Source organism: Atta colombica, unplaced genomic scaffold (assembly GCF_001594045.1).
Source record: "Atta colombica isolate Treedump-2 unplaced genomic scaffold, Acol1.0 scaffold111, whole genome shotgun sequence".
In the NCBI taxonomy this organism is placed as follows: domain Eukaryota; kingdom Metazoa; phylum Arthropoda; class Insecta; order Hymenoptera; family Formicidae; genus Atta; species Atta colombica.
In genome coordinates this window covers 276,204-288,782 of record NW_017259197.1, presented here as the reverse complement: position 1 = coordinate 288,782, position 12,579 = coordinate 276,204, and the positions used below count along the sequence as shown (strand labels likewise).

The 12,579-nt window shown below is 33.6% G+C and overlaps 1 protein-coding gene across 1 annotated transcript in view; it reads left to right on the top strand.

Moving 5' to 3' along the window:
* Window positions 1–12,579, top strand: part of LOC108693908 (proton-coupled amino acid transporter-like protein CG1139) — an 18,629-nt gene that overhangs the window by 5,834 nt on the left and 216 nt on the right. The window contains exons 2-7 of the mRNA XM_018203105.1: window positions 8,115–8,204; window positions 8,824–9,096; window positions 9,787–10,141; window positions 10,509–10,687; window positions 11,506–11,690; window positions 12,095–12,335. Of these exons, the coding sequence (XP_018058594.1) occupies window positions 8,115–8,204; window positions 8,824–9,096; window positions 9,787–10,141; window positions 10,509–10,687; window positions 11,506–11,690; window positions 12,095–12,335 (1,323 nt within the window). The remainder of the gene's footprint in view (window positions 1–8,114; window positions 8,205–8,823; window positions 9,097–9,786; window positions 10,142–10,508; window positions 10,688–11,505; window positions 11,691–12,094; window positions 12,336–12,579) is intronic.

Below are 12,579 nucleotides of genomic sequence, written 5' to 3'. Positions count from 1 at the left end.
ATTTTATCGACAGAACAGTTTTATTATTTTTAATTTTTTTTTTTTTAGTGAAAATTATATAGAAGTTATATTATTTTTATTAATTAATATTAATTATAGTTTAATTAATTTTTTGCTTTTTCAATGTTAAATGTATTCTACACAACAAAAAATTGTAAGTATCCACCCTTAAATTTTTGTAACTTTCACTAATTAGTAGTTAGCGTCTCGTAAGATAGTTAGGGATTATCAGTAAAAAGATTGTAAATGTATATGTATATTATTAACTGGTCTTGAAGGGTGGAAACTATATACGAAAATATGTACGAGACGGCGGGAACAGGCAGCCGAGTGAAAATCGCAAACGGGGGAGCAGACACGCGCATCGTCCCTTTGACGACGATCTCGCGCAAAAGGGATGATACTTTGAACTCACCGACAACTCTTTCGAGACCTTCGTTACGGCTCGTTTCGCGAGTATTTCTGCGTACATGTATATCTAGGAAGAGCCCCATCTGGCTATTCTTATCACCGACCCTTGCCTCAGAATATTAAATGAAACGCTTTTACCTGCCGTTTATTACCGCAACTCTGTAAATCGCGCGTCTTTTCGAAGCAAAATACGTGGAGCAACGTGAAGAAATAAGATATTCTGTCGAATGTTGAATTGAAATAGGTATCTTAACATAAACACAGACATTAACATCAATCTTGCTGTAAAGACTGAGCCAAGTATAAATATATCAATGTGACATTGGCCCTGTCAAGTGTATAAATTTCATGTGGCTAATTAGAATCACGAGTTGTCAATGTTAACATTGAATAACACTCACTATAAAAGTTTTTTTAAACAAATAAACGAACCAACGCAACGTCTACTATATTGGCCAAATCATAGACAATTTGTATAATAACGTTTTTTTTGTATAATATAATGTAAGATAAATGTCTTTCATTCTAACATCTTTCATTCTTCATCTCCTTTTTTGTTGCTTCTTTTTATTATGTAAAAACCTGTGCACAAGAAACTATGGCAATTTCTGCAATTGCCACAATTATTTCTTTCTCACTATGTTCTGACTATGTTCTTTAACGTTGGTTCACATTTGCTTTGTATCTCTTCACATAATTACGTACATGTAATTTTTATTTAAGAGAACATTTCACTTTTATGTTGTCTAATATAAGTTTAATGTAATGTAAGTTGTAAGTTACTTTGTGTTTGTTATTAATACATATTAATTTATGCATAATCAACATTAACCCATTTTATTAATAGCCAAAGCATTCGTATTATAACATTGGCATATGTAATATACTATATATACATTGGCCACGTCGTCTGAAGTCCACTTTTAGTATCGTGCGTACATTATAGATATTTTACATATTAGATATTTCGATAAAATTTATTTATAATTTCGATAGAAGAATATTTAATAATTTTGATGCTTAAGAAAACAATCGAAATTTCGTTAATATTAAGAAGTTTTTGCAATAACGTGAATCCAGATACAGTAAATGCTAAAATCATGTTACCCTTTTCATAATTAATTATTAAGAAGAACAATCTGATCTTAGCGTTCACCATATCTGGATAAACGGTATTGCAAAAATTTCCTATTATCAAATAATACGAAAGTGAAATCGAAGCGTTTTTAAACATACTACGTTATATTCCCTCAAATTCGAAACACGCGATTATAATATTACTCGCGCCCTAACACGCACTTTAGCAGGCAGTATGACGTGCGATCGGGAATGCCAACTTTAACGCGAAACCGAGCGTTTTCCACAATGCGATTACGCGGGAGCGTTAATCCGTATTGTTTTTTTTTCCAGCAGATCGTGCGCGAACGCAGACCGGTTTGTGTAGAATAGTCTGAAAAAGAGATAGAGAGAACGAGTGGGAAAGAGGCAGAATAACGGATAGATTTATTCTGTTGCGAGATGAAGAGAGCGAGAGAGAGAGAGAGAGAGAGAGAGAGAGAGAGAGAGAGAGAGAGAGAGAGAAAAGAAGAGAGAAGATCGCATCGCATTCGAGCCCGCGCGTGTGCGTTGGGCGTTTTTAATGCGTGTTACCCGGCGGAACCGCAATCCGCTTTTGCGGCGGATGCCGGTGCTGTCCACAGCCCGCCGGTTGGCGGTTTCCGGTAACGCGCTTTAGCGCAAACCAGCAGGCACGCCTGATTTCGAAATTGCAAAACATTTTCACACTCTTGTGGTTCCAACACCGCCTGACGGGCCCCCGCCTCCCCTCCCCCCTCCTCGCTACCCTTTCTTCTCCCGTTCTACCGTTGTATGCACGGTGCCACCTTCCGCTCCCTTTGCGTTTCCCGATTTTTTTTTCGTTCCTCTACACACGCGTGCACATCGCAGTTTAAAATCACGCATACTCCTAAAGCGTGCTTCGCGCGCCCGAAAAACTCGCGTCATCGCCGCGCGAAAACGCTCCGTGTGTTCACCCAATGCTGTTTACGCGGAAAAAATGCTCGGACCTGTGTAACGAAAACGAAAACGCGACTAACATTCTGTTGAATGTTCAATTCAGGAATTCCGCGATGTTCAATTCAGGAATTCGTATCGAAGAATACAAAGAAGATTATATTTTATATAATTTTCTACAAATTTCATACCTCACATCTGTTCCAAAGAAAAATCATATAATTCCGTATTACTTCGCATATTTTTATTCAGCACATCGAATTAGATTAGCAGTAATCTTTTTGGCATATTTAATTACAGATTTATTTAAAAGAAATAATATTTAATCTTTTTACTTCGTTTTCATATCAAAATTTTTTTTTATTTCAATATTCTCAATTCAGCTATCTTGATACCTTCTTGTTTCTTTCTCTCTTTTTCTTCCATATTTTTCAAATTTTATACATAAAGTAAGTTTTATACATAAACCAAAGCGTCATTGTTTATGATAAAATTCTGTCACGCAAAAAAAAAGAAAAAAATCGAGCGATTTAATGACGATGCAATCGGCGTGTCACTCGTGTGTTTTAGCGGCTTATTTTAAACACATTAAAGAGAATTTGACGACGAAATCGTCGTTAGAGCTTTGCCGGTAGTTATTCCGGCGCTCATCGATGCTCCGTGATTTCGCGTTTAATTGTGAAGCATTTAACCAGCATCGGCCCGCGGCGACAGGCAACGCCGGAGCAATGCCGGGAGTCGGAGTGTGCAGTCATTAAATTATTCCGGAATATGAGCCCGATGGGTGTCCCCGATCGGTCCGACTCTAAAATGGCCCGTGTTCGACAGAAGAATCGGCCGGTACATCTGACGCGATCTATACAATTCTCTCGCACGTGTTAAACGTTGCACCAGTCTTGTTTCGCGTCTTGACGACACCTATTTTCTTTATATATCAAGTGACCGTATTTGAAAATTAATGAGCTTGCTCGAAATTCTTGAAACTAGTTCGAGATAAAAGGAAAGAAGGGGGATTTACTTTATTAAATATTGATTTAAAACCATGAAAATTTATAACTGGAAAATAAATGAAATAGACATGTCGAATAAATGATCGTAAGCGATTTCATGGTTTATGATAAATTTATATATTATAGGATGTGTGTTTATACAAAAATCGAAGTTGGATAATAACTAAGTTAAAAAATTAGAAATTAAATAATAAAATTAAAAGATCAGTAATTTGTAATTTAATTATTTTCAAATGAATTAACTTTTAACTTCAACTTATAGTTATTTTAAATGTATTAATTTTTTAATATTTTAACTTTTTAATATTCTCTAATAAATTAAAAGTTAGTTTTTTGCCTCTTTAGATACTAATATTTTTTCTTCAATAAAATTTTCAATATTAAATTAGACAATGAATTTGATTTTTATCTGTTGCAACTGTCATTACGATTATATGACGTGTTACTTTAAATAGAAAGAAATAAAGAAATAGAAAGGTTTTTTTTTTTAGTAAATTGTGAAAAAATTTAAAAAAGAATTAAATGATAAAAATATTTAATGATTCTTAATTCAAGAATTAATTATAACATTATACATTATGCAAAATTACAATTATTTTTATATCATTGTTATAAATAATTTTGAAAAAAAAATTTTTTCTTCTTAAAAAACTATATATTATTCAATCCGTATTATTTTATATAACCTTTATTTGCAAATAAAATATCAAATTTATATTTCATATTATAAATATTATTTTTAATTTTAATCGTTCGAAATAGAATTAGTTATAACAAATTATTATAAATATAATTATTTTAATTTAATTAAATAATACATTTTAAAATTATTTTTAAATTAAGTCAATTTTTAATATTTAATTTAAGTCAATTTTTATTTGTAATATTTAACATAACTATGTTAGTTTTAGCTATTAACTTTAACTTTAATTATTAGTTAAGAGAAAAATCAGCCCTTATTAAAATCCAGCTCTAATTAAAATCATCAGAATATATACATTAGATATATAACTATTTATATAACACACAAAGTACCTACATTTGATAACTCTTTATTCACTTTTATTAAATCAACAACATAAAATTTCTATAAAAACATCTTGTAAATTCTTATTGAACAATCTCGGAGATTATCGGATTAACGGAAGAATTCAAGAGAAATATTTGTTTCATATTACAAATCGCAACACTTCGTTTGCGGAGCTTTATTCAAGAAGACTGATGTTGCTTCTAGATGTCTAATCGTTAATAGCTTCAATACAAACATTCCATTGGAGAATATCAGCATTGATTAACAGTGCACTTTCGATCGGGTGGATATCTCATTGCGGCACGTGCAGAATCTCGAGGTACCCCCCGCGGTTGCGGGAGATGCCCGAGCTCTCGACTCTCGAGCTCGGGATATGACGCGAACCAGTGACTCCGAAAAACGATCCTTCAGTAGTACACGGTACGGCGCAGTGAGGAGGGGTGAGCGAGCGTGTCGGCAAACAAAATCGGTCGGTGGAATGCCATCGGCGGCTGCAGGCCTGCAGCGGGTAGTAGCGTCCAGGTTACTACTCTTCTCTTCGTGGCCAATGCGCACACACGTCGTCCCCGCGGGCTGAGCGAAACGCAAAAACGTCAGCAGCAAGATCCTCGAATGATTTTTCGAACGCGCAACGAGCCCGCGAGCCGTCCTGCTGCATGAAACTGTTCCGCCCCGCCCCGCCCTGCCGTTTGTTCTGTACCCGAATCGAATCGAACGTTTCCCCGATAAATAACGTCGCATTTTCGGCAAAAAGGCTTTTGCGCATCGCGCTCGCTGCTGGCAACGATGCGGAAAAAGCGCGCGTCAGACATGTTAGATCTGTCCAATTGTTGCCTCCTCCTCTGCCGATATCTCTTTTACCGCATTGGAAATCGCGCTCGTTACTAGTACACTCGATTATCGATATTTTATGGAAAACCATCGGCGGCTAATTACCAATACAAGGGAGAAATTCCTCTCACCCTTCCGGCAACGTTCCACTATCGTACAGAAATTATCGAATAATTATAATTAACGAAATATAACGCGATATCATTCGACGCGATTTCCATAGTTTGTTTCATGCAATAACTACAAAGTATCATATTGTTATACTTTGAATAGACAAATTTTATCATTAGGAAATATTGCATTGTCGCATTTATTATTACAATAATCCCCATGTTGCTTTACTCGACTTGCATCAAGTAATAAAAAAATTTGAGAAGTATCAATGCAAAACATTTATTCTCCATTGTCTCCATCGATCTTCTTTCATTATTAATCGCAATTTATTGTACATTAGCTGCCGTTCGTTTATTATATATTGTGGCTAATTACCGCAGCAGTTACCGCCCTTTGACTCGATTAATAACAACGAATGCGCCCAACGGTATCCAGCCACGTGCTGTGCCGCGTTTCCAAATTTGTTCTACGGGGAGTTTACGGGGTCGCCAACCGGTCCATCGAGCGAAAGAAGGAAAAAAAGGAGAAGAACGAGAAGGAGAGGAAAGGAGGGAGGGAGGTAAAAGAGGGCAAATCGTACCATTTGGCTCGGCTTCGACATCGGTTAACGCAGCGGGGTTACCGCGGACGCCTCGACGGACACATTGAGGGCGCCCGCTCGACTTGATAATCGCTTGCCATTCATACACTTTTCATTGGATTGCGATTGAGCATTAAGAAACCGGGAGACCCGGGGGCTACGTCGCGTATTGCGTCGCGCCCGAGCGACGTATTAGCATTAGGAGGCATCATCTCGAGTGTAAACACTGCATGGGCACCGCGGATTTAGTCACAGTCGAGAACCATGGGACGTCCCCGATATTATCGTCCCTTTTCACGTTTTTTACCTTTGGCAGCGTCCTTCGGTTGCACCCCAGTCGATACCCGCCTCGTAAACGCGACGGAGATCCATTAACCTCCTTAGGAATTGCTTCTTTTTAAAACGGTTTTAATCTAGTGCAGTTTTGTTAGGATTTAAATTTTAAATAAGACAACGATATAATGTTTACTACTTTATTATCTCTAATATGTCAAATATATATATATACAAATATTACATACATCATCATGGTATCGTTAGAAGAGGAACATTGACATAATGTCATAATTTATAAAAGTTATTCCGATGTTTACTTCATTATGATGAACACTAAGGTATTTTTGGGGGAGAAAGCTGTTTCAATAAATAAAAGTTTAAGAGAAGAAGGTGTAATATAAGAAAAATATTTTTTCTAGCAATTACATTGTTAAATAATATTTTTTAATAATCTTTTATAAATAGACTCAGATTTATTTTAGTCATTTCAACATAAAATTCAATATAAAATAAACAAAATTATAATTTTCGTGACACACGCATGTCTTACGTTACAAGAAATAAGACAAAATAAAATACATATGTAAAAAATTGTAAGTAAGTTACATCTCGCGTATTAGCTTTTCACGTGCAATCTAATACGCCCGACGGATTCCGTTCTATGTACATCCCTATAGCGAGATCGACCCAAAGACATCGACGAAAGAAATATCTGAAGGGAGAATCTGCCGGAACGCTGCTGACACAAAAAAGTTTCGTCTCCGAGGGACGAGGAAAAGAAAGCGGTTTGTCGTTGGCCTTAACCGCGAGGATTCACGATTAAAGCCCACAAGCGACGGACGTCGTCCATGATCCTCTTTATCCAATCCGTAAGGATCCGCGGGGCGTTAAATCCCTCACGGGAAAGCTCCGTAACTGAGCTCTCGCGTTCGCGCGCGCTAAGTCGGTCAGCTCGGTCCAGCCGAGCGAGAGGATCACAATACCGGCGCCGACCGCGGCCGTGCACATCCATCCCCGACTTGTGCGTTCTTCCCGTGAAAATTAGTTGCGCGAGAAATCCATGCTAATGTCGACTAATCGGCTGTAATCAGCCGTGAGAGCCGACGGCTGTCACGAGTCGACGTGCCGTGGAAGACCACGACGAGAGGGAGATCCTTTTCTCGGGCCGTATCAGTGATCGCGACAGATTGACGCACAATCGGACAGATTCCTATTGAAAAGATTGTATTTCTATAATTTAGAACTGCTTATTTCTACGCGAGTTGACAGGTCAAGATGTAAGTAGATCTTTGAAATTATTTCAAAAGTGTAATTCTGTTGATGCGCAAACTCTATTGGTGCGATTTATAAAATTAATAAGCCAAGGTAGATTTCAATGTTTGAAAAGTAACTAATGACTTATTATTGATTTAAATGATTGATATATTTACAATGATATTAAGTTTTTACTCTCTCTTTATTTATTAATGCTGTCAGAAAATTTGAAGAAACATGGAAATACTGCTTGTCGTGCACAGATAGATATAGATATAATTTGTAATAAAAATATATATCATTATATTAGGTGTAGTAAAAAGAAATCCATTAATTTTACATGAAATTGAATGGAAAAATAATGGATATCTTTTTACTACACCTAATATATAATAAGAATACATAATTGTATTGAAAAAATACAGTATGTAATCACAAACTTGTAAATAATTATGAAGTTTCTAAAATATATAAGATATAATAATTAGAAAGTTTCAAGAATGTAAATACAATTAAAACATTTATTAATATTAATCGTAACTGCATTGCAAATATATTTAAATTACTTTTATTATGATGTCCTTTTATAATTTAGGAATAAAGAAGTTGAAGGACCGAGCGAATCTACAACTCAAGAAGAAGCTTATGATCCTCACCTGAATCGTGTTACTTACAGACCAGTATCGTACGGTTACTTTCTTTAAATTATTTGTTCAATTCTAATATTTATTAGCACATTGAATGCCGAATCTAATTTGTTTACTTTACAACAACGTTAAAATAAAATTTTCACACTATTAGACTATCTTTTAAAATATTATATAACTGAGTTACGTAAAATTATCATAGCACGCATTATTTAATACTTTCAATTGTTACTTTAATATTTATTTGTACATTGAATTAAAAATGTTATTTTTTACGAAAGAAATTGTGATGCCAAATAACATTAACACTTTTGAAATTCTCTTGAAAATCACGTGATTTTCGTACTTTTTTCTTGAAAAATTTACAAAGTCGATCTTTACAATCTTCTTTTAAATATATTTAAAAATAAATAGATAATTGTTTGATTGTTTAAGTTCAATTTAAAAAATTATTACAATAAAAATTATGAGGTGGGGGAGGGGGATAAATGATTGATTTTTTTTAATTAAAATTCAGGAAGAACTTATTTAGAAAAGAAATATGTAGTTATATGAAGAAATCTTTCTTAATTATTCAAGTATATTGTCTCTTTTAATCCTGTTTTCTAAGCACCTATACTATTTCAATTATTACATAATATTTCTTTTCTTTTGCAGAGATTTTGGGTCTCTCGCAAACTTAATAAAAAGCGCAGCCGGAACGGGTCTTTTCGCCATGCCAAACGCGTTCGCTTGCGTCGGGCTCTTTATCGGGATTGTCGGTACGGCATTTATGGGATTACTGATAACCGGATCCCTTCAGATGCTCGTTAGAATTCACCATATGATGTGCGTTCGTCTGAGAAAACCCATCTTGGTGTATGACCAGGTGGTAGTCGCCACTTTAACTACGGATGTGCGAAAACCGTGGCTCTCTCCGCGCGCTGCAACGTTCGTAATTTCAATAATCGCGTTATTTCACGCTGGATATCTCTCTAAATTTCTTGGAGTGAAATCTCACTCCAAAAGAATTAAAATATTCATTATTGAATAAAAGTGAAAAATTTGCATTTGCTCTTGAATAAGAATGGCAGATTTTCACTCTTTTTTTGGAATGAGATCTAAAAAAGGAGTGAAATTTCTTTCCTTTAGAATCTCCAAAAAAGAATGAAATTCTACTATTCTCAATTACTTCAATAGTGGCAGTATTTTAACTCTTAGAGTAATTCACTTCATTTCACTTCAAGAAATTTAGAGAATAGAATGATAAATCATATTTTATACAATATCAATGGAATACTTGATTATTAAAATGTGATAATCATAAACATAATTAATAAAAATTACGTATTTTGCGGTATTTTACTGGAAAGAGATAAATATTATATAAATATATATATATATAATATACTAACAATAAGAAATAATATTAACGCCCGTTTGTATCAATATAAACTTTAATTTTAATGCAAATCAACTTACTTTTCACCTTTTTCTAATTCTTATTATAGAACTAGAAAAACATGAAGTTAATTGAATCGCCATTAAAATTAAATTATATATATTAATAGAAACGGGTATAAGTTTAGTTAATGTTTAAACATTAAAAACAGAGCGGTTTGAATTTTCATTCATTTATAGATTCATCGTTGATATCATTATGTTATTATGCTACATTGGGATTGGTTCGGTTTACGTCGTATTCATTTCCGGCATAATTCAAGAATGTATAGATACCGAAAAAGTTATCGCTCAAAGCTACTACGCGCTCATAATATTTCCACTTCTTTTTGTAATGAACATGGTAAAAAGTTTGGCGGACATCGCACCGATTTCTATTGCCGGGAACATTTTGCTCTTAGCCGCTGGACTTATTGGAATCGTATACGCTTTGAAAGATGGAATTGGCGACGAGTGGACCACGATTGGACCGAACGTAGACTTATATCCAAAGTTCATCGGCGTAGTTTTCTTCAGTATGTGTTCGCCGGGAGTGGTGAGTCTTTAATCTATAATAAATCTAATTTTAATTTTAATCTCCTATAAATAATTAATTTTAATATTGAAATCATTAATTTTAATATTTAGAATTGTTTATAGATTAAGGTTGCGAAAGATATTTTATAAATTACTAATTAATTATTTTTTAGCTTACTCATTATAGAAATGAGTACAAAAAATAATATGAAATTGGAGCAAATGATAAAATATAATATAAAAAATAAAATACTTGAACTTATTGTATTCAATTTCTATAATAAAAAGTAACTTATAAGTAAATTAAAATCTTTTCGAACTTTGGTTTTCATTCTTGATAATTAACATGAATTTTATAGTGACATTTTAAAATACGATATCTTTAGATATTGGCGATAGAACATAGTATGAAAAAACCTTGGAATTACGTTAAAATGTGTGGAATATTGAACTGGGGCATAACATTTTTGGTCATAATACACATTTTCGTCGGAGCTATTGGTTATTTGAAGTGGGGACCAACTGCGCTTGGCAATTTTATTCGTAATCATGAGACGCTCGATGGGTAGTATAAGTGTGATTCCATTACTAAAGCACAACTATAAAGCCTATGATGCTAGTAGATACGCAACATTTATCTCATATTTTTTATTATATAACATGTTGATTTATTTGATTAAAAAATTATTTAAGAAGGGACACGTTTACATAAATTATCAGTTTGAAAGTAAAATTTGCAATTTTATTTGAGGGAAGTGAATAGACATAATTTTCTGTTTAGGTATTATTTATTATTATATTTAATGTGTCGGAAAAATTAATTTGTAATACAGAATTTATTAAAAATATAGAGGTTTTTTTTTATCAAAGACATCCAAAGAAAATTTCAAATTTTGCTATTATTTTGTGACTTTTAATTATAAGAAAATAATATGTTCACAATATGTTATTTCCTCGTTTAATAAAATACTTTATTACAGAACTTAAAATAAACTTCATTAAAAAAATATTACTACAGAATAGTAAATAATAGAAATCTTGTATATTTTTAATAAATTATTTAATATTACACATATATTTCCTACGTTAAATACAATATACATAGTAGTAAATAATAATAAACAAAAAACTGTGTCTATTTATTTTTTTCCCTGAATAAATTTAATTAAAAAATTAATAAATTAATAAATTTTACCTTTAATTTAATTATTGCTAAGCTTTAAATATAGAAAGTTTAAATATTGAGATTTAGAAATTTGCGATTTAGAAAAAGATTAAATATTTTTATAGAAAGAAAAAGTGTTCATTAATGAATGCTATTGTCCATGATTTCTAAATATTCTCGGTATTAATACATATCTCACCATGTCTCCAATCATTTAGACCGACGTTAGCGGCTCTGATAATGCAAGCGCTGGCAATATACTTCACATATGGATTGCAGTGTTACATGCCCATTAGAATTCTGAATTATGGTTACGCCATACCGGCCATTGAAGAAGGTACCTGCAAAGGAACACCATTTCTTTGGGATCTAATCATTCGTTTTGGCATCACCATCATTACGTGTAAATGATAATTTCTCCTTAAACCTCTTTCGCGCATTGTTCTACTCTCTCGTTAGCTTCAGGGTAAACTCGGCCAAGCTCGATGGACCGCGGTGGATTGAATCTCCTTCCCTCTCTTTATCTCGAAGCGACCAACTCCGTAGTTGATCGATCAATCCGTCCGATTACGATCCGCTTTGGACTCAGATATTACTAAAGTTCAGGAATCCACTTTCGCGGAATTTGATGTAGATGCTTAATTTTGTCGAAGTCTCGTTTGACCGGGATCACTCCGAAGTTACTACAATGTTACTAACTGCATTACTTGCTTTAATTTGCTCTAATTACGCTAATCGATACGCGCATCGTTGTTACTCCGCGAACGGAAATTTTCCGAGATAAAGTGTGATCCTTGTATTTTGCAGGTATTCTGGCAGCGGCGATTCCGAAGCTCGATCTATTTACCGGTTTGGTCGGCGGTATATGTATATCCACATTGGCCACGCTGATCCCAGTTATCTTGTATATTCTCGTACATCACGAAGATTTTGGAAAGTTTAAATGGAGACTGATTCTGGGGATCTTCATGTTTTCTATTGCTTTTATCGCGGCCGTATGTGCTGTAACGGTTAATTTGATCTTAATCGTGAAATATTTTAAATACGGGTGCGCATCATCTTTATTATATATAAATACTAGAAATTAAAATATTAAAGATGTAAGAAATTAAATATTAATACTTTATAATTGTAAAATCTTACAATTTGATTTTGAATTTGGTACTTGTTAAAATTTAAGTTTAGATTTGAGAAAATCGTATTATGATCTTGTTTTTAAACAATTTCTTTGATCAAACAAAAATCTGTTTAAAAATGATTTAAGTAAATTTGGAATTTTAATTATATATATA